General features: G+C 31.6%; 7 protein-coding genes across 10 annotated transcripts; 5 read left to right on the forward strand and 2 right to left on the reverse strand.

Moving 5' to 3' along the window:
* Positions 1-60: 60 nt before the first annotated feature.
* On the reverse strand, positions 61-880 carry LOC114875798 (ribonuclease P protein subunit p20). The gene is made up of 3 exons (XM_029186504.2): positions 699-880; positions 314-482; positions 61-243 (listed from the first exon to the last, which is right to left on the reverse strand). Exons 1-3 carry the CDS (start codon positions 876-878, stop codon positions 125-127), a joined length of 468 nt encoding a protein of 155 aa, XP_029042337.1. The 5' UTR covers positions 879-880; the 3' UTR covers positions 61-124.
* A 258-nt stretch (positions 881-1138) lies between these two features.
* Positions 1139-3075, forward strand: LOC114875793 (cleavage stimulation factor subunit 1). Its single transcript, XM_029186499.2, has 4 exons — positions 1139-1231; positions 1419-2319; positions 2414-2507; positions 2625-3075. The coding sequence occupies exons 1-4, from the start codon at positions 1161-1163 to the stop codon at positions 2867-2869; spliced, it is 1311 nt and encodes a 436-aa protein (XP_029042332.1). The 5' UTR covers positions 1139-1160; the 3' UTR covers positions 2870-3075.
* Positions 3076-3681: 606 nt separating this feature from the next.
* LOC114875795 (myb-like protein X) lies at positions 3682-8960 on the forward strand. The gene is made up of 4 exons (XM_029186502.2): positions 3682-3866; positions 4561-4671; positions 5137-5782; positions 6252-8960. Exons 1-3 carry the CDS (start codon positions 3810-3812, stop codon positions 5752-5754), a joined length of 786 nt encoding a protein of 261 aa, XP_029042335.1. The 5' UTR covers positions 3682-3809; the 3' UTR covers positions 5755-5782; positions 6252-8960.
* A 232-nt stretch (positions 8961-9192) lies between these two features.
* Positions 9193-10328, forward strand: LOC114875797 (trafficking protein particle complex subunit 5). Its single transcript, XM_029186503.2, has 3 exons — positions 9193-9682; positions 9760-10069; positions 10156-10328. Exons 1-3 carry the CDS (start codon positions 9516-9518, stop codon positions 10252-10254), a joined length of 576 nt encoding a protein of 191 aa, XP_029042336.1. The 5' UTR covers positions 9193-9515; the 3' UTR covers positions 10255-10328.
* A 126-nt stretch (positions 10329-10454) lies between these two features.
* On the reverse strand, positions 10455-11470 carry LOC114875799. Its single transcript, XM_029186505.2, has 3 exons — positions 11250-11470; positions 10802-10942; positions 10455-10714 (listed from the first exon to the last, which is right to left on the reverse strand). Exons 1-3 carry the CDS (start codon positions 11385-11387, stop codon positions 10646-10648), a joined length of 348 nt encoding a protein of 115 aa, XP_029042338.2. The 5' UTR covers positions 11388-11470; the 3' UTR covers positions 10455-10645.
* A 997-nt stretch (positions 11471-12467) lies between these two features.
* On the forward strand, positions 12468-15363 carry LOC114875794 (procathepsin L). Of its 2 annotated transcripts, none has more exons than XM_029186500.2 (7): positions 12468-12569; positions 13390-13501; positions 13885-14037; positions 14143-14346; positions 14432-14637; positions 14712-14863; positions 14969-15363. In XM_029186500.2, the coding sequence occupies exons 2-7, from the start codon at positions 13406-13408 to the stop codon at positions 15187-15189; spliced, it is 1032 nt and encodes a 343-aa protein (XP_029042333.2). In that variant the 5' UTR covers positions 12468-12569; positions 13390-13405; the 3' UTR covers positions 15190-15363. The 2 variants fall into 2 exon arrangements, with proteins under 2 accessions (XP_029042333.2, XP_029042334.2); XM_029186501.2 differs by having other exon boundaries at positions 12485-12569; positions 13401-13501.
* A 97-nt stretch (positions 15364-15460) lies between these two features.
* On the forward strand, positions 15461-19702 carry LOC114875788 (codanin-1). Of its 3 annotated transcripts, XM_029186490.2 has the most exons (11): positions 15461-15837; positions 16179-16473; positions 16569-16842; positions 16956-17116; positions 17210-17803; positions 17881-18114; positions 18217-18579; positions 18669-18834; positions 18954-19222; positions 19316-19430; positions 19500-19702. In XM_029186490.2, exons 2-11 carry the CDS (start codon positions 16192-16194, stop codon positions 19505-19507), a joined length of 2466 nt encoding a protein of 821 aa, XP_029042323.1. In that variant the 5' UTR covers positions 15461-15837; positions 16179-16191; the 3' UTR covers positions 19508-19702. The 3 variants fall into 3 exon arrangements, with proteins under 3 accessions (XP_029042323.1, XP_029042321.1, XP_029042322.1); XM_029186488.2 differs by having other exon boundaries at positions 19316-19702; XM_029186489.2 differs by having other exon boundaries at positions 15461-15776; positions 19316-19702.
* The last annotated feature ends 627 nt before the right edge of the window (positions 19703-20329 follow it).

The raw sequence follows: 20329 nt of genomic DNA on the forward strand, positions 1-20329 counted from the left end.
GACATCAAATCTGGCACAATTATTAATTTATTTGTATACGATCGTTTATCATGTTGTGAATATTTTTTGTTTATTCTTTATTAGAATAGTCTTAAAAACCTTTGACAATTTTTTGTAAGTTGTTTTATTCTTGGTATTTAAGACTACCTATTGAAAATTTTCTAAACACACGGATATGTATAGCTGAATTATTTCTATTAACAGTTTCATAGTCAGCCTCGTCGTTAAGAGGTTCAAAATCATCTGCAACGAATGTAGATTATTACTATTACTACTCTTAATTATAAGATGTACAAATTTAACATTGATATACCAATAATAGATGCAGTAGCAGTCTTGATATCCAATTCTATCCCATTGTAATGAATTTCTTTTAATTGTAAAGCCAAATTACAAGCTCTATGTATAGCAGCACCAAGGCCGTGAATAATTATTTCAGGAGTACCATTGTCAAAAAGTCTCTCACATTTCTTTAACTGGGCCTAACGTTATCAAAAATATCAAAAATATAATAAAGACAATTAATTGAAAAATATATACATCACATGTTTACATACTCTTTGTACTGTTATAATATGCAATAATATACATATATACATACATAATATATATATATACATACATACATACGTATATCATATGAATTAATTTAATACATAAGATATAAGAGAAGGTTATAATCTTGCGATAATAATTACCTTGAAGTTTGTTTTATTAGTTATAAGTATATCTTTACCAGTTTGTCTTTTTAAACCAAAAGGTTCTCGCTTTTTAACAGTATAATCACAAGATAATAATTTCTTGTGTTTCACCTTAAGTACGTTCCTTTCGTTTGAAAAACTATTTTTCAACTCGGAACATTCATGCACATCGGCCATTCTGACAGTATCAGCACGTTAAATACTTCCTACTAATTTTTTACGTGTATAAAATTATTCTCGTTAGCCGATCAACGATCGGGTTAAACAGAAGAATCAGTTAAATCAATCGTGTAGAATTTTGAAATGGTAAATATAATTATTGAATCAGTCAAAACGATCAAGTATAACCTCGAAAGTTAAGGACATCGATTGATGGGGCGTTTTGACAACGATTTAGTGCATTCCACTGGAAAGAAGTAACATTTTTTGTTCAAGCTTAAAATAGAGAATTAAAAGACAATGAAGGAACCTGAAGTGGATCCGAAGAATATTATAAAAAGCAGAGAATTGCTTTATAGACTTATGATCAGGTTATGTATCTTCTTTCTTTCAATATGTATATACATATGTATGTACATATATATGTATAGATACATAAATATATACATCATTTCCTTAATACATTAGAAATGTATTAAGGAATATATTAAATATAAATATAACTATATAGTCTTATCAAGATTAACGGTTGTCGATAATTTATAATACACTTTTCAGTCAATTATTTTATGACGGACACCAAACATTGGCTGTACAACTGTCGAATATAATTCAAGCAGAACCTCCGTGCCCACCATCCGATCGTCTGCTTCATTTAATGTTAATCGGGTTAGCCCATGAACCTGATCGTTCTAAAAAGGATACAAGTAATTTATCCACATTTGCCTCTACATTTGACAATACTTTGGGACCTGGGCTTGATTTGGAATTTGAAACAGAAGCTCAGACTCAAGCTCCAGAACCGGCTCAGTACGAAACTGCCTATGTGACCTCTCACAAAGGAAATTGTAGAGCCGGAGCATTCTCTGCGGATGGTCAGTTAATAGCAACCGGATCTGTAGACGCGTCGATAAAAATTTTGGATGTAGATAGAATGCTGGCTAAGTCGGCACCCGATGAAATGGCACCTGGAGATCAAACGGGTGGTCATCCAGTTATAAGAACATTGTACGATCATTTAGAGGAAGTGACGTGTTTAGAGTTTCATCCAAGAGAGCCTATTCTTGTGTCAGGAAGCAGAGACTTTTCCATTAAGCTGTTTGATTTCAGCAAAGCTAGCGTTAAAAAAGCATTTAGAACTATTACAGATGCAGATCAAATACGTTGTTTATCTTTTCATCCGACCGGTGATTTTTTGGTTGTTGGAACAAATCATCCGGTTGTAAGACTGTACGATGTTAATACAGCACAGTGCTTTGTCTGTAGTATACCAAGCCATCAACATACCGCTGGAATAACCAGCATAAAGTATTCCCCAGATGCAAAAACTTACGCGTCAGCCGGTAAAGACGGCAGTATTAAGTTGTGGGATGGTGTATCAAATCGATGCATAAATACATTTGTGAAAGCACACGATGGTTACGAAGTATGTTCAGTAACGTTCACAAGAAATGGAAAGGTTTGTAACATTGAAAGACTATGTCTTATTTTATGTTATGCGTATAGATTTTGAAACGAATCGTGTAATTTTTATTATTAATTCTGCGTTTCAGTATTTATTGTCATCAGGGAAAGATTCTTTGATAAAATTATGGGAACTGTCTACTAGTAGATGTTTAATAGCGTATACAGGTGCTGGAACTACAGGTAAAATATGAAAATGCCAAGTATATTCAAATCATAAACATCTTGTCGTATAATGTTCATTACATACATATTGCGTTAATAATATTCGCTGTAATTAAAGACTATTTTTTCTGATAGGCAAACAAGAACATAAAGCCCAAGCTATTTTCAATCACACTGAAGATTATGTAATGTTTCCTGACGAAGCTACAACATCATTATGCGCGTGGAATTCTCGAAATGCATCGAGGAAACAATTATTATCATTGGGACATAACGGTCCAGTAAGACTGATCGTTCATTCTCCGACCGCTCCAGCTTTCTTAACGTGCAGCGATGATTTCAGAGCAAGATTTTGGTTTAGAAGAATGCCGACACATTAGATTGGCATTTGAAAGACAAATAACTAGATATATGTATAGAAGCATACAAATTTAATAACTAATTCACAGTTACACACAGTATTTAATTGCCGTATATTGAAGCGACAACATAATGCCGTATGTTGAAGCGACCAAGGTTTATTTCTATAATTTATGATAAACTGATATACCATCTACAATAATTAAAATATCAACTATTGTACGCATTCATTTTTCGCATTACTTTGAAGTAAAAAAAAGAACGACAGTGTCGTTTTCTTTTGATACCAATCCACGTTGATATCAATGTTATTAATATGCGAACTGTTACGAATGACGCAAGAATTTGCGTGTCTATTAAATCGTCGATTATGACAATTGAAAACAATTGGCGTAAAATGTTTTCATTTTTTATCGCCACAGGTAAGTAATGAAATGAAAAATATTTTTTACGTAACAATTCATATTCGCATGGTAAGTTTGTGAACGCATTTTGCATTTGATTTTTTCACTTTTAGTAAATAGAGAAGAGAGAAGAGAGAAGAGAGAAGAAAATGCAAGATGTAATATGTACATATTAACTACATATTTTCATAGTTTGGAAAAAAAAATTCTTAAACGACATCGTAACGGATTTTGATAACAAGATTACAAAGTATATCAAGAGATATACCTACATAAGAGTAACTGACTGAATTTGCGAAAGGATGATGATAAATAATAAAAATGAAACGATTGAATTTAAAATGTTTTGTCCGCCTTGCGTCGCTACGTGTTGAATTACTAAATTAATCACAAGGCGGCGCTCTGAACTCCCGCTCTGTGTTTGACGATGTGTCACGTGACCCACGCTAACCGCCATCTTTGCTTATCGTATAAACAGTGCGACCGGGCTCAGCACGAATTCTTGTTGGGAAATCGTGGTTTTTCCAGTGTTTTTGAGTGATTCAGAGGCAAAGAAATGTCCGAAATTAAGGCGGAGAGCAAGAACGACAACAACATCGAGGATGTGTCAAAGGTAAGCAGACGGAAGCACAAGAAACATCTTCATCAAGCCGAGTTTTCATGCTAAGGCGGCGTGTGCTCCCCTCACAAATGTAAGGAGACACTCGTTTTCTCGAAAATTCGATGCAATAATACGTGCTACAACGAAGAAACGTTATTTGGAAAGTGATTACGCGAGGTACGAATCTATGTAGCTAAAGGACAGGGGTGCTTTATTGCGCGTGGTCACGGACTCGATGATTTTTCAAAGCTGCGCCGTTTGTCCTTCATTGGCAAAGATGGTGGATGTTTTTTTATTTGTGACTCCCGTGACGAGGAGAGTCGCTGGTTAGCGGCAGTTAGGATCGTATCAAAAAGGCGGGAAATGGATTTTAATGTTGGAATCGTATAGTGTGCGATTTTCTACGAAAATGCAATATTTTTTTTCGAAATATCGAGACTACAACGCTAGAAATACATATCGGCTTGGCAAAATGGCGGGAAACTTAAATAAACTTGTAGTATTTGTCCCTGTATAGTTCAACGGTCCTTGATAATCTTATCGCGAACGTAATTATCATCACGTTTGTGCGCTTTTCTCTTTTAGTCTTTTAGTCCGACATAATCCTTAAAACGACCGTAGTTTTCAGTTTACGTTTCTTTTACGTCGAGTTGCAACGAGTTTGACGAATGTACATAAATAAAGTGTAACAATGAAATATTTTCAGGACAATTCTTCGGCAGAAGAAAAACCAAGTCCAACGAAAAATAAACGAGGAGGTACGAAAAGACTGTCCACACTCGAAAGGACGGCCCAAGAAGGGGAACGTCTCACAAAGGTGTGTTTCTGTTTCTTTATTCGGTAATGCTTTCTTTTTAACTAAATCATGCAGCAATCGGCCGGCTTATCGAAAGTCCAAAACTGTTCTTAAGATCTGAGGGGCCAAGGTTTCACCCCTTCGCCTGGTTATTTCCCTCTATTTAGTCTTCTCGTCAACTCTGCTTGCCTACGTGAGCAGAAGGGTATCAAGAGTGGGGATATAAAGGGCTGGAGTAGGGGCGAAGGGGAAATACTCTTAGCTTTCCGGAGCGGAGTATTCCCCGCCAATACATTTCATGGCCGCCAATTATGAATAGCCATCCGTACTTTCTAGAGCGGTTGGCATATTCTTTTTATTATTATTATTATTATTATTATTATTATTATTATTATACACAACTATAAAACTTTCTTTTTTATTCAACTACTAAAATTTTACTTAATAGTTGCATATGTAATAATTGTAATTTTGTTTTAATTATAGGATTTAAATGCAGCCGTAGGAGAAGTGGAAGGAAGGAGGCGTACACGTAGTTCAGCACGTGGCTTAACCTCGTCGACAGCTGTGCCATCTCCACCTAAAAGGGAAAAGAGGGATACATCAACAAAAGGCACCGGTCGTGGACGCGGGCGTCCTAAACGGCAAGAGAAAAACAATGAAAACAACACGGATGAAGAAGCTAACAATAAAAGTGAAAAGCATTCTGAGGAGGAATGTATAAAAATGGATGTAGATGAGCAAAAAGATGAAACGGAAAAGTTGACAGACAGCGAGGACAAAAGTACCGCAAAAACAGAAAATAAAGAAACCGTTGAAAAGACACTTGATTCGAATTTTAAAGAGGAAAAGGTAGTAGAAGAGTCAGAAAACTTTACAGAAGATACCAAGAGTTCTACTGTCAGTGAAGAAAAAAAGCAGGAAGACATAAAGGATAGCTCGGATTCGAGTCAAGATGCAACAGACACCACAATAGAAGCACCTCCTTCATCTTCCTCAGAGTCTCAAAATCCTTCTAATGCTACTACTACTACTACTGCTACTACTACTACCACCACTACCACCACCACCACTACTACTACTACTGAAGAAAATAAGGAATAACCTTCTTTCGCCTGTTTACCAATTTCATGTAAGCATTTTTTTTTTTTCTACAATTGTTTTTCTGAATCCTTATCAATATCAAATCTTTAATCGAAAAATGATTGAAGTATAAAGGAGAATAAGAAAATATAGACTTTGTATTTTTAAACATAATTTTACGTTTACGACCAAAATTGTTTGTTTACAAACGCGAAACGAGACTTCTGTTATATACATATATATGTATGTATATTTCTTATGAGTTCTCAATCTCTTAAGTGATGAAAATACGAGTATATACAATTAGGTATACATATTTGAATATAAGTATAGAGGTTTTTTCTTTTTACCAACTTTAATATAGTTTATTAACATTACTAAATGGTAAAAAAACGAAAAATAAAAAAAAAACAAACAAACAAACAAATGAGATTGAATTGTAAAGAGAGTTGTTGAGATACAGTTGTAACTTTTTTGAAAACAAGGACCTTTTTTGTAAAATATTGATTTTATTGTAGCAGGTACCAGGGCGGCGCACACATTGGGGTTACAAATCCAGTCCCCCTCGTCTATTTTAACAAATTGACACCTTTCCGTCGATCGTTATTCTAATCAGCGCACGCGGGTTTACGTTATTTTTCATTTTAATTCGACGAAACATTCTGATGTGTGGTACATTACACATTTATTACCAGAGTAATTACTTGCTTGACGATTAGTGTATTTAATGGTACTGAGTATACCATTGGCATAGTTGTTTTAATTTAACCTGTACTCGGACGGAGTGGTACATACAACTCGTTGCACTGATTAGTTGACGGTACAAAGCGAGGTGTAGAGCGTACGTTGTTCATGTACAATGATAATATTATTGTAAAATATATTTAATATGGACTTATATAGACAAGTTGTTTTCAAATCAGAGCTGAGGCCGGAGTCTAAATACCAGTCTTCAATTCAGATCTGATATGGAAGTAGCTGAAATTAATTCGTACATAGCAAATTACTGTAATACCTTATCTTATATAAATAATGACTGAATGAAATGGAATATATGAGAATTATGATGAAACGATTTCTCTTTTTCATGGAATACAGAAATAAAATTTCTGAGAAACGCGTCGTGGCGTGATATCTATTGTCTCCTTCCTCGCGTAATGCTACTAATAATAACCGGTTTATCATTTTCAATTTTTCTTTTTTTCTTTTTTTTCTTTTTTTCTCTCTTAATGTTCCTTGTAATTAATACTACAAAGAATAAAATCTTACGAATAAAAGCTTATTGTGAGATAGAGTTGTGGGTAGATATTTTTTTAAAGGGTAGCATCTTGCAACATGTCGATATAATCTGTGATGTATAAATCTTTTTTATTAAGCGCTTTCTTTTTGTTCATAATGGTCCAATATTAAATATGTTGATATTATTGTGTATTTGAACGGTTGTGAGTGTACAGATATATAGATTATATAAATTCAATGCACTATTAATCGAAGAATGACAGTTTTTACCGAAATATGGAAATAAAATGATATATAAATCTAATCATTTGAACGCTCGCCACGTTTAAACGATGTGCAATCAAAGAAGCAGTTTGTTTCATTCGCGTTTGCATAGTTTTTGGTTCACACGAATAAAAATGTAGCTCCTGGGTAGACATTTTGTACAAAACGACTCGAGTTGACTTTTCTCCAATTGTTTATCAAATAAGTCTTAATAAGTAGTTTAAAAGCGTCGCTGAGATCATTCTTGTCTTTGTAAATGAGTGAAAGAAAAAGAAAAAGCATAAGAGAAATGATTTGACTTTGATCGAATGGCGTGAGCACTTCTGATCATTAATGTTTTAATAAGAAAAGAGAGTATTTGCCATTCGGTGCTTTTTTTTTCTTTTTCTTATCAGAAACATGATGAGACCTAGCGTCGCTTTTACGAAAGATTAAAATCAAATGCGATACGCGTGTACATAGTTAAGGTTTAAGCTTCGTGTATGGCAATTGATCTTATCTTAGGAAAAAAAAGGAAAAAACAAAGAAAAAAGAATTGAAACGAGGTTTGCCAGCGTGAGCGTCGTGTTATATAAAAATACATAAACGTAGAGCTTGAACATCTTTCCTTTTATGTTAATTCAATCAAAAATGTTTAATGACATTACATTATTAATTATTTAGATTATCTTAAGTGAATAAACGGTACGTTTTATATACATATATATTAATATACACACGCATAAGTATATATAATAACTGGTATTTATGGGAGAAAACAAATGTCCAAGAAGTTCGATATTAAGATTTTTACAACAAATCAAAGTGCGTGTACATCCATTCTTGATACAAGCTATAAGAATACTCTTGTCGGTCCAAGAAACGTAGCCTTAATCTCGTTTACAGTAGAAGAAAAATTAAATTGGAAAATTTGTCTATTTGTTAAAATAGAATTTGTATATTTTTTTACACGGCTAAGTTTGTAGAGAACAAACTGCTGGTATATAACGAAAGTATAGATTATCAATAGCGTAAATATAAATTACGTACATACATATATACGCGCACACATATCCTTATCTAATTTTCGACAAAAGTTTTCATATTACTTAACCTAACGTAAATGCAATTTAAATGTTTCTTCTGATTTAATGTCTTGCACGATATTCGTTTACTCTATCTACAATAACTAAAAATTATTCAACTCCTCCTTCTTCTGTTGTTGCACGTTCGTGCAAACATATCTCTTTTTCAATAATAACAACGATCGCTTATTGTGCGTTGCCTTTTTATTTTTTCTTTTTTAAATCATCTGGATGATTAGACGCGCTATGTAGGTACTTATGATACATGCGAATACTTGACAAAGTTAGAAGATCCGTATTCATAAAAATTTGAAAGAGAACAATAATTTATATCTAGTAGTGATTAGTCGGATTTTACGTTGTATGTAATATTGACAGAAAAAGTTTTTAATATCATTAGTAATAAATCAGTCAATTTACATAACGATTGCATTATAATACACGATATAATGCGTTAGATAAACGAATTGGATAATTTATGAGTAAGTACACTCTGGTTGTCTTATCCAAACTGTAAGATTCGGGTAATTTTTATTTAACACGCGGCAAGATTTTATCGTTTCATCGAATGGATTAAGTTGCTCATGTGTAAATTACATGTTAGGCAAATAATGTTAGGAGAGTAGTCAATATACCAAGCTTGGTGGAGTGATTGCCTTACTTCTTTCAATTTTAATTCTCCCATAGAGGAATCTCAAATTCGATCCCAGCGCATCTATACAAAAAACGGTGGAACTACTCGGTGACTTATCGACCCAGTTTTCAAACGAAGGGAATACTTGCGCCATCTATGACGAATCGGTTAAAACTACTTGACAACTTACAGATTATTAGTCGGTAAGCTGTCGCGTAGTTTCCCCCGTTTATGTACAGATGGCATTAGGATTGAACAATCAGTTTCTCAAACAATTATTTTCATAACTTTTCGGGTCTTGTGCAAATTATGATTGAGTTCTAAAAAATAGATTCAAAGGGAGTCAAAATTGTATCTTTTCAACTCTGTGTGTGTGTGTGTGCGTGCGAGGGACGGTACAAAAGGGACCTAACCTCATCTGGATGTGTCTGGAAACCCCAAAATTATAACACTTCAAGAATAAACGCACGTCCTGCCTTTCTTGTATCTGTAGTCACTGGTGATGATTGGTAATTGATTCACTTGTCCGTATCAATCAAATTTTGACAAAATTTGAAAAGTCGTTTCAATTGATAATAGTAATGACAAGTATCACAATCTCGGCAGTTCGAACACGAACAAGTATTCTTGACAAATCGTTGAGTAAAGGCAAAGGCGAGGTTAGCTTGAGTTGTTTTGCTTTGCTATTCTCGGAACTGGTACAGTACTGTCAAAATCGAGTTTACACTGTACCAGAATTACAAAATAAGTACGTAACTGATCAATATCAGTAAAATATTATTAAATAATTAAATATAATATTAAAATATTATATTTGTTGATTAGATTGGCAGAATTAGGTGCAGAGGTTGGTCATAGAATAACAGATTTACTTGTTATTCGAGAAAAAAGTGGAAAACGCGAGATCAAATTGTTGAACATTTTGCTGTTTATTAAAAGTACAGTATGGAAATCATTATTTGGTCGGGAGGCTGATAAACTGGAACATGCAAATGATGATGAACGTACTTACTACATCATAGAGAAAGAAGCCTTAGTAAATAAGTTTATATCAGTTCCAAAAGATAAAGGAAGTTTAAACTGTGCCTCTTTTATTGCTGGAATAGTCGAAGCTATTCTTTGCGATTGTGGTTTTGTAAGTATTGACTTTCCTGTTTACCAATTTAAATATAGGCTAACAGTTTTAATAAAAACGAAGTTTTAAACGTTTTATGTTTATAGACAGCAAAGGTAACTGCGCATTGGCATAAGGGGACAACGTACATGGTGAAATTTGATGACGCAGTTGTTGCTCGGGACAAGCAACTTGAAGATCGATAATGTAATACATATATAACAATGAAAAATTGGTAAAAAGCTGGTAATTATACAAATAAAATTGAAAGAAAATTTAATTTTCTATAAATTTAATCATTCTTTAAGTCAAACAAAGAATTTGCTTTATTTTACATTTTTGTGACGTTCCCCTTTCCCCCCAAGAAGGATTAAGAAAATAGGTACATTTAAAATCATTTACCCGATTTAAATATATATTACGCTATTTATATTTATTCACTACCTAATTACGTTTATTGTGCTTTATGCGTTATGTTTACTTGTTTTATTTAATGTATTTTGACTTATATTACAGTACATAGACGTATATCGAATAACAAATAAAGATTTAAACGTTCGAATTCTATGGTTACAAATGCACTATCAAATTATAAACTTATGTAAATTTAAACTGTCTATCGGCATAACTTACTTTACCGGTACGAATAAGACGTTCTTGCCGTGACTGTAATATACAACAAAAAAATTGCACAATTATCTTCATTATGTTCTTGTTTAAAACTTACTTTTTAATATTTAACAATTAATTTACCTTCTCTTTTACAAATAATCCTGCAAATCCAACTAGACCTAACACAACCAGTCCCCACACCATAAAGGCTTTACCGGTAACTTGTGTGTGATACTCTTGGGTAAGTTTCAAAATGTTATATCTATGAACTGCATCATCGATCTACATGTTTTAAATAAACACTAACATTAATCATATGTTCATTTTAGATTGTTTATCATGATAAAATTAACAGAATTAATATTCTATGGTCTTCTTATATTTCTACTTTCTTTTTTTTTTTTTTTTTTTTACGAAAGCATAACAAAATTTCCAAACGAAAAGTACAATTGTGGAATGTAATAAAATATAAATTGAATATTACATAAGTAAATTAGATCTGAACGTGAATAAATAGCAATTTGATTTTTTCTGTTGTATTTTCGATCATTTTTGGTATCAACTAATTGAGGTTACGTGAGATACATACGACGAGCTTTTGCTTCGTTGGACGATGAATTTCTCTTAAATATCTTTCACGTAAAGCCTTTTTCCTTGCATCTTTCCATTCTATTATTTCTCGCATTTTTTGAGAAACATCGTACGATTCAATTTTATTTGAACTCATTTTTAAATCAAGTAGTTTAAATACGTAGCACGAAAGTGTCGGATATTGGAACTTATGTAAGGTCTATGTGTATATACAATATATGTATACAATATACATATGTATACATATATTTATATGTATAAGGAAATTGTAGAATGTTTTTCATTTTGATACTCAAGTAACAAAATCTGGAAATTATTCGCAGTTCATTCAAATACATGTGTTATTAATATAGTATATAAATAATTTACGTGAAAAGATGAAAAATTATTAAATAATTCTGATGAGCTAATAAAATAAGGATAGTAAAAATAAAATAAAAATACCATCATAAAGAATAAAGAAATTAATTATCTAATTATGTAAATAGAGGATTTCATAGAATTTAAGTAAAGTTCGTAGGTTATAAAATCAAAAGATTAGAATACAATTCAAAGAATACGTAATCGTTGGTCAGGATAAAACTGCATTCATGTGTTTAAAATGTGGGTTGCTAAACAACTTATCAAAATCACATGATAACTCCAACGTATAATGAATAATCGTATACGAATCGAGTTACACAAAGCAGCAGGAGTAAATGTATAGGAATGCACGTGAATAGATAAAAGCTGTATGATATTCAATGCTCCAGTGTTTCTCAACCCGGAAAATCTCTACAACTTCCTTGATTTCTTAAAAATCAGTATGTATGTATATTATATTGATGTGATTTACATAAAATTATATCAGAGATTCTATATCAATACATGCCTAATATGTAAGTACAATATATGTATATGTACATACATTTGAAAACGGCTATTTGAACTATGAACGTTTGCGAAAGTTTTCCTGGATTAAGGAAAGGCATGGAAGAGAAGGTCTCCCACCATCCATCTTTCGTCTCGATATTTACATATATGCGAAGCTGCAAGAGGTTGTATGTACTCTTTTTGTTCTTACACGTATGTATATACATATGTATGTATGTAAATACATACAACTATGTGTAATGCGTATGTTAAGCGACAGAGAGTATGAGAGACACTGTTATACTGCAAAAGTTAAAACAATGATGAATCACGTAGTAGGGGAGGATATACTATACAATATAGAAGAGAACGCTCTCATCGTCAGTACTCATTTTAACGTAACAGAAGATACGTCGTGGATTATAATTTGTTTCGACAACTCTCTAACGAATAGACCTTAGAATTGGTAAGATATTTGAAAATGCTCTATATTATTAATTATTTCATTTTGACAATGAAATTCAATCAGGTCACAAACGACGTATCATTTTTACTTTTTCTTAAAGTGTTTAGTCTAATTACGCATAGCTTTATTAATCAGCATCGTATTTATCTTTTTATTTATTTCATATCCATAGCATTCGATTTTCATATTGTTGATAAGATTATTTGTGTTACTAAAAACACGTCACCTTTTTTCTTCTTTCTTAGTGATTCTTTTGTTCTTGTACCAAAATAAGGATATTACGTCAGTAAGAATCGGCTTACATCAAGTTTTTTTTTGATTTTTTTTTGTTTTTTGTTTTGATTGAGGTAATATAATTGTACTTTGTTTAGAATTTATATTACTAGAAATATAACAAAATTACTTCCCTGTATTCATATATTATTTCTTGTAGTGTACATACATGTCGTGTCTCTAACAAGGAAGTACAATTATTGCTACGTAATTTACAGTAAAAAATACGCGTACTGTGTAATTGTTTCTTTGTTCGATATACATAAATATGTGTATGTGTTTTCTTCGTATAGGTATGAAAGAATGCGAAAACATTTTACGTGTATAGCAAATTATGTATATTTTTATGTAAATTAATTAACCCTTTGCACTCCGAGTGTTTTTTTACGGAGTTAGTGCACTGATAGCACTGGCGCAATAGCGGCGCCTACAGAGTGCAAATGGATTAATGGAATATTCGTATATTTTTTGTTAATAAAAAATGAAAGATTCATAAAAATGTTGGGAACTAAAGAAATGTGAAGGATTGATTTTTATAAATTTTCAGTTTTAATATAGAAACCATGAAGACGCTATTACTTTTAGTTGCAATAGCATTTGTTACGGCGCAAGCTATTTCTTTCTTTGAGTTGGTCAATGAAGAATGGACTACTTTCAAGGTAATGGACTACTTTCATATGTGAAACCTATGAAATACTTATACATATATGTATACTTTGATAATTCATAAAGTTAATGTTTATCGTGTAAAATTCTAAAAATTGTATGTTCTTGGATAAATCAGTTATTTTATGGAAGTAAATACATATTAAAGATGTCCTTGTATACGTATATGAAACATATTGGTCATAGATTAAGCATGACCTTTATCAATATATATCTCTAATTGTCTGTAAATAAAGTATTATTCAATTTTGTTTATACTACATTAAAGTATTTAGGAACTAAATAATATTTCTAAAAAAAATTAATATTTAACCCATAATTTTATATGTTAGTATTGTTCATGAGAAGAAATAATTATTTTGTTACTAATTTCTAGATGGAGCATAACAAAATTTATAAAAATGATGTTGAAGAAAGATTTAGAATGAAAATATATATGGATAATAAACACAAAATTGCTAAACACAATGGTAATTATGAAATGAAGAAGGTTTCGTACAAGTTAAAAATGAACAAATATGGAGATATGGTGAGCGAGATCCCTAATAGTTATTATACGTATATCTTCAATTATTAAATGGATGAGGCGAATAAAAATTTGCTAATTACTTTGTTTATCTTTTGATGGTTTCAGCTTCATCATGAATTTGTGAATGTATTAAATGGTTTTAACAAATCCATAAATACTCAGTTGAGATCTGAAAGATTACCTGTAGGAGCTGCATTTATTGAACCTGCAAATGTAGAATTACCTCGGTCGGTAGATTGGAGAGAACGCGGAGCTGTTACCCCGATTAAAGATCAAGGACATTGTGGTTCATGCTGGTCATTCTCTGCAGCAAGTTTTATAATCTTATTTGTTTATTGTTGTTTTCATATTTTGGTAAATAGCTTGAGAGATAAATGAATTTTAATTATTACAGACTGGAGCATTAGAGGGGCAACACTTCCGACAAAAGGGAGTTTTAGTTTCTTTAAGCGAACAGAATTTAATTGATTGTTCTGCAAAATATGGTAATAATGGATGTAATGGCGGATTAATGGATCAAGCTTTTCAATACATCAAGGACAATAAAGGTCTAGATACAGAAATAACTTATCCGTATGAGGGTGAAGACGATAAATGCCGGTAATTGTTGCGATAAAAGTTTCTTCAAAATGTTTTTTCATTTCAAGTATAATAATTTACTTTTTAATTAATAGATATAATGCAAGAAACACTGGTGCTTCCGATATCGGTTATACGGACATTCCTGAAGGAGATGAAAAAAAACTTAAAGCAGCAGTAGCCACTGTAGGACCAATCTCTGTTGCCATTGATGCTTCTCATCAATCTTTCCAATTTTATTCCGAAGGTTTGTTTTTAATATTTTACGTTATGAAATGTTGATGGAAGATTTCAAATACGTTGAATATTAGTTTAGGTAATTTGTGATAAATCTTCTCTATATAAATTGTAGGGGTTTATTACGAACCTGAGTGTTCTTCGGAAGAACTGGATCATGGGGTACTGATAGTAGGGTATGGAACAGACGATAATGGTCAGGATTATTGGTTGGTGAAAAATAGTTGGGGAGAAAGCTGGGGTGATAAGGGATACATCAAGATGGCCAGAAATAAAAACAACCATTGCGGTATTGCTTCCACTGCTAGCTACCCTCTTGTTGGATCTCGAGGATGATTTAAATATTTTTTTACGAATAATTTTAAGACATAAGTAAATATGAACTGCAAACCTGTAACAATTTTCCTTCTATTAATGATAAGTGTTTGTCTGTATTTTACATTTAATAAGTTTTTATTTCTGCATCGTAAGGATTAATATATATTTTTTCAATAAAATGAATGAAGGCAATATTATTGATATTTTATTCCACGATCTTCATAAAGAAACGAAAATATCGGACTTACCTTGTAAACATACATTAAGTAAATAAATACATATATACATATATATAAACATGAGGTACATATCTAGCACCGTGGCTGACCGTGGCATGGAATCGGAACAGAAACTGAATGATCGGAATGTAGAACTTTATGATATTTTAGTACATATAATATACACGTATGATGTAAAATATTATTATACTACTATATAATTTTCTTGTTTGACAAATTATAACTGCATATATATATTATTATCATACTGTTTATATAATGTTTCTTTTATTACCGAGTAACGTTAAAATGTTTTATAAACATAACCTAAAAATGTTGAAAAGCTATTATATAGTTGAAGCCGATGTCATGTATTCAGTGGTATAAGTAAGTGAGTGTGTTTAAAAAGTAAAATTCTCTCTTGAAGAGAAAAATTCTGAAATGCAAAGCAAGTATATTTTGTGTTAAAACCGTTTAAATTGTTTTGTTTAATTGACTAATACAGATACAGATTAATTTTGTAAACTTTTACTATATTTACATAAATACATTTCCATAAGTAATAAGTGAAATATAATATTATGTATTCCATTATTTCTAAAATTTGTATTTATATAAAGTGTTCTATTGAATTGTTTTCATTATCATTGAATATTGTTGTAATATTTATGTAACTTCATCCAAACATTTCCTGAAAGATATTATTAAAACCTATGAATTATTTTAATGTAAATTTGTTAAAACTGTTTTGTTATTCTTTAATTAATATGCTTGTTTAATTGTTTATAGGTAATCATATACAATGGGTGAATTAAACGTGTGTTTTCAAATAGACACAGATAATCGTGAAAATTTTCCATCTGCCATTACGTTTCAAACATTTAAAAATCAACGAGATACATTTTACGAGATATTTAGAATATGGGAAGAAAATCATTCGGTACCAGGATGGACGTTTCAGATAGCTTTAGGAAGTAAAATACGATCTATGTTGACACTGCATAATGATGCCATAAATTATTATCATTTTGCAAGATTATTTAAGTCACAACTTTTAATTTCATGTGTACAGAATAAGCGACAGGTAAGTTTAATATTAATGTTATGCGTATATCAAGAAACCATTTTTTATTAATTTTTTTTACTTCTAATCATTTGATTTATTTTCATTATTTTTAGGCAGAAATAGATGATGAAAATATAAGTTTTTTAAAAACATTGAAATGCGTCAATCCTAAAAAGTTGGATCAACTGCAAAAACGATTAGTAACACCTCAACCTTCTAAAAATCAAATTACAGGACCATCTTTTCCAGGAGTACAAGAATTTTTCAAAGACTTTATATTATTTGCTTTTAATCCAATTTTTTATGTTCACTTGGAAAACTGTTTGGTTCATGAAATTATGGAATTGAATGATACTCAATTCAGTAGTAGCGAAATAGAAGATTCAGGTATTAATGTGTATTACAGTATGAAATATCAATGTTATCGATATATATATATATATATATATATATATAGTTGGTGTATAGCTTGATATATTGATCAATTTTATTTGAAACAGACACAATGGTCGATGAACAGACACAAGAAAATTTTATTACTTGCTTATCCAGTTTACAACTCCTTGCGAAAATATTAGGTCTTGTCGTATCTTTGCCATACAGATCAGAATCGAATAATTTTAAAGAGTTGGTAGCAACTCAAGTAGAAGTGCGAAGTAAAGTAAGTGATGTACTTAATATTACTGATTTAAATGAAAAAATAATTGTCATTGACAAGTGTGTGCGTGTGTTTAATATTATGCTTTTTATTTAGGTTTTACCAACAGTAAATTTACATGTTTGTCTTCATAATGCAATAACGTCAGGAAAATTGTCGTTAACCGTACCTTGGATAGCAAAATACTTGGCTATGCTGGACGTCGTGTCTCTTAGATTACCATATTATAAGCAAATCTTGGAACTTTTATACTATATTTATAAAGCTGTGAATCAATCCGAGTTCTTAGCTCCTGACAATTCTATTTCTCAACAAACAGCAATTCTTTTAAAATCTACCTTAGGTTGGCTATTTGAATTACCAAATTTTCCGAAGGATTACTATCCTTCTTGGCAGGAGACATACAAAGTTAAAGAATTGCAAAGTCTTAAGCAGTTTGACAAACATGCACAAAAGAATATACTATCCGGAGAGCCTGTAGTATCTGTTACTTCGGCTAAATACAATTTAGACAAATTAGATATGATTAATGAAAAAACATTGCGAATATGCTGTCCTTTGGCTGGATTAAACGTACCTGCACCAAATTCTAACGCAAATATAAATAATTGCAATTCAAATAAACATATTACACCAGTTTCTAGTCAACTTGACAAATCTGTTAGAAGTACGGGTATAAAGCATTTAGAGGTAAGTTTATTAATAATTTTCAAGTTATTTTTATAAAAAATAAGCGGCTATACTCGTTAATGTTAATATTTGTACAGTTGCAATTGGAAGAAGCGTTCTTTCATGGCCAACCAGCATCTACTCGTAAAACAGTTGATTTCGTGTCCGAACGAGTTGCCTCTACTTGTGTGAAGCATATATGCAACACTCTGTTAATGTCCTCTAGAGAAACGAATTTAAATAATTTTAGGATACTTTTGAAGAAAAAGCAAAACGAAAGGCAATGGGAAAAATTAGAAGAGTCGTTACTCAATGATACCGCAGATTTTAAGGTAGATTTGATATTGGTGAATTTTATAAATGAAACGCTCTTATAATATACGTAGAACATAATTGAATAGAAAAGTAATTTTTTTTTTTTTTTTTTTTTTAAGGCATATATAATAAATGATATGAATACGTTAGCTGGAAATATGTCTAAAGAATTGAAGGAGCAATGTGAAACATCTATACCGATGATCTGTGAAATAAGGGTAACTAAGTCTATAGAATCTCTTTTGGCTGAAGATTCTTTGAGGTCCGTGAAAGAAATGTGTGTTAAAATTGCTACAAGGTTAGCTACCGAACGTATACACCAGTGGATCCAATCTCATATAGTGGGTGGGTCATTGTTCATAAAAGACATGGAATTGGAATTAAATAGATTTTTTAGAAACAGTATACCATTGCATCCCATTCAAGAAAAGATACATAATCCAAATGCTATTAGTCCAACAACTATTACCGACGATATAAGAGTAATTATGATATGTTTATTCTGCACTTTTGCTCAAGCGAAAAATGAAAGAAAGTTTCATTTTTTTGTAATTTTTTATCATTTTTGTAGGAACTTATATGGAAGATACTTGATAACGGTGGACAATCCTTAACGATAACATGTGTGTCAGCTGTGTTAGATAATTTGTATCAAACTTTGAACGAAAGAGCTGATTTAGTTGTGGGACCAGAGAAGGTTTTGTATTTCCTTAGCACCGATTTTGCTTTATTTTTAGGTAAAAGGAATGTTAATCTTTTTGTTCTACGTTATGTTATGTTATGTTATATTACGTTACGTTACGTTACGTTACGTTACGTTACGAAAAACGTAACCAATTTGTTTATGTATTTGCAGTCGCTTATCGAAGTGATCTTTTCACCCAAAAAATTCAAAAAAAATTGATAAAAGTGTGGACAATGGATCGTTGGAAAGTTATGGAGTTAGATTCTCCTATGCACAGAATATTCAGTTCTAGAAATATTATGTTGTTGGGTCAACCAGAAAAAGAGGAGATTTGGCTATTTTTCGGAAAGTTTATTAGAAAGTTGATAGAAAAAAATGTTTTAGACGTTGATAGTTTTAGCGATCAATGCGTAGCTTTATTTAGACAAGATTGGCCCATGGTAAATATTTATTTCTCTGTATTTCTTGAAAATTCTGTCATTAGAGTGAATTATTATTTATACGATATTACTAATCGTTTCTTTTTCTTCTAGCCTGTTATGAAGCATCTGTCGAAATGTTTGACAGAGGTTATAACGGGTTTTAAAGCGTCGGACGAGAAAACGGAGAAACTGAAATATTTGTTAGGATGGATAGCAGAAACGTATAGTAAGATAGAATTTTGTAACGATTATAGTCCTATAGACTGATGTTTCTTTTCTTTGGTTTTACTTGTAGCTTCTTAACCCTTTGTACTCGGCGCGTTTCTCTACCATTGCCTACCGGCAACTCTGGCACATTTTTGCAGCGAAGCGTCTGAGAAAAAAGAAGTTTTACTTTGAGTGGACAAAATTACACGTGCTCGTGAATGTATTTGATTTTATTTATTATATAAATATGCATTTTTCTCTTGTAAATAAAAGAAATTTTAAATTTTGTAATTCACCATAGTGTGTGTGTGATATCTTTGGAAACAGTCCCCTATGTGCATTCTGAGTTTACTTGGGCAAATGTCAGAGTAATGTCAGTTGCTTGAAAGACACAACGCAGTCTTTCTTTCCACCTTTCCTAATTATCTCAAGTTTTTCCCGTTTAATCTGGTTTTAGAAATTGACTAAAATTTGTCCATATTGTAAATGCGTTATGTTTTATCGTCAGTGCTTTCTCATTTTTCTTGTGTTGTATGTACAGTTTTATAGAGAATGTATGAATTTATGATAGATAGATCTTTATTTCCCAGAAAAAAAATTTTCAATTTTATTCCACTTTTTCTTAAATTAAATTATCCAGAATGAATTTCTAAGGGTCGACATAATCTTTATCAAACAATCAACATTTGATTCGATCGATTATTATACCAGTATTGGAACGGAGGAAGATATAATAATAATTAAATTGACATTCTAAGGATTTCGAAAAGTGTTTGCATCCTTTCTTTTTGAATATCTTTGTTGCTCGTTAATGGTTGGGTAACTGCGCAACACTAGATGCGCGATAGACTTGAGCGCGAATAAATTTCGTTCCAGTTCGGCGGCGTCTCTCGTCGAGGTCGTATTGCGTATATATAT

The sequence above is a fragment of the Osmia bicornis genome, chromosome 2 (genome assembly GCF_907164935.1).
Source record: "Osmia bicornis bicornis chromosome 2, iOsmBic2.1, whole genome shotgun sequence".
Taxonomy (NCBI): Eukaryota; Metazoa; Arthropoda; class Insecta; order Hymenoptera; family Megachilidae; genus Osmia; species Osmia bicornis.

Bases quoted from the DNA above. Each gene is read 5' to 3' on its own strand.
- LOC114875798 (XM_029186504.2), bottom strand. From the start codon at position 878: ATGGCCGATGTGCATGAATGTTCCGAGTTGAAAAATAGTTTTTCAAAC. The intron at 483-698 runs GTAATTATTATC...TGATAACGTTAG, and splicing joins CTAATAAAACAAACTTCAAG to GCCCAGTTAAAGAAATGTGA. The intron at 244-313 runs GTATATCAATGT...CATTCGTTGCAG, and splicing joins TGCTACTGCATCTATTATTG to ATGATTTTGAACCTCTTAAC.
- LOC114875793 (XM_029186499.2), top strand. From the start codon at position 1,161: ATGAAGGAACCTGAAGTGGATCCGAAGAATATTATAAAAAGCAGAGAA. The intron at 2,320-2,413 runs GTTTGTAACATT...TCTGCGTTTCAG, and splicing joins CGTTCACAAGAAATGGAAAG to TATTTATTGTCATCAGGGAA. The intron at 2,508-2,624 runs GTAAAATATGAA...TTTTTCTGATAG, and splicing joins TACAGGTGCTGGAACTACAG to GCAAACAAGAACATAAAGCC.
- LOC114875795 (XM_029186502.2), top strand. From the start codon at position 3,810: ATGTCCGAAATTAAGGCGGAGAGCAAGAACGACAACAACATCGAGGAT. The intron at 3,867-4,560 runs GTAAGCAGACGG...AAATATTTTCAG, and splicing joins ACATCGAGGATGTGTCAAAG to GACAATTCTTCGGCAGAAGA. The intron at 4,672-5,136 runs GTGTGTTTCTGT...TTTTAATTATAG, and splicing joins AAGGGGAACGTCTCACAAAG to GATTTAAATGCAGCCGTAGG.
- LOC114875797 (XM_029186503.2), top strand. From the start codon at position 9,516: ATGACAAGTATCACAATCTCGGCAGTTCGAACACGAACAAGTATTCTT. The intron at 9,683-9,759 runs GTACGTAACTGA...TTTGTTGATTAG, and splicing joins GTACCAGAATTACAAAATAA to ATTGGCAGAATTAGGTGCAG. The intron at 10,070-10,155 runs GTAAGTATTGAC...TTATGTTTATAG, and splicing joins TTCTTTGCGATTGTGGTTTT to ACAGCAAAGGTAACTGCGCA.
- LOC114875799 (XM_029186505.2), bottom strand. From the start codon at position 11,387: ATGAGTTCAAATAAAATTGAATCGTACGATGTTTCTCAAAAAATGCGA. The intron at 10,943-11,249 runs GTATGTATCTCA...TAAAACATGTAG, and splicing joins CAACGAAGCAAAAGCTCGTC to ATCGATGATGCAGTTCATAG. The intron at 10,715-10,801 runs GTAAATTAATTG...TGTATATTACAG, and splicing joins GATTATTTGTAAAAGAGAAG to TCACGGCAAGAACGTCTTAT.
- LOC114875794 (XM_029186500.2), top strand. From the start codon at position 13,406: ATGAAGACGCTATTACTTTTAGTTGCAATAGCATTTGTTACGGCGCAA. The intron at 13,502-13,884 runs GTAATGGACTAC...ACTAATTTCTAG, and splicing joins AAGAATGGACTACTTTCAAG to ATGGAGCATAACAAAATTTA. The intron at 14,347-14,431 runs GCAAGTTTTATA...TAATTATTACAG, and splicing joins CATGCTGGTCATTCTCTGCA to ACTGGAGCATTAGAGGGGCA.
- LOC114875788 (XM_029186488.2), top strand. From the start codon at position 16,192: ATGGGTGAATTAAACGTGTGTTTTCAAATAGACACAGATAATCGTGAA. The intron at 17,804-17,880 runs GTAAGTTTATTA...ATATTTGTACAG, and splicing joins CGGGTATAAAGCATTTAGAG to TTGCAATTGGAAGAAGCGTT. The intron at 18,835-18,953 runs GTAAAAGGAATG...ATGTATTTGCAG, and splicing joins CGATTTTGCTTTATTTTTAG to TCGCTTATCGAAGTGATCTT.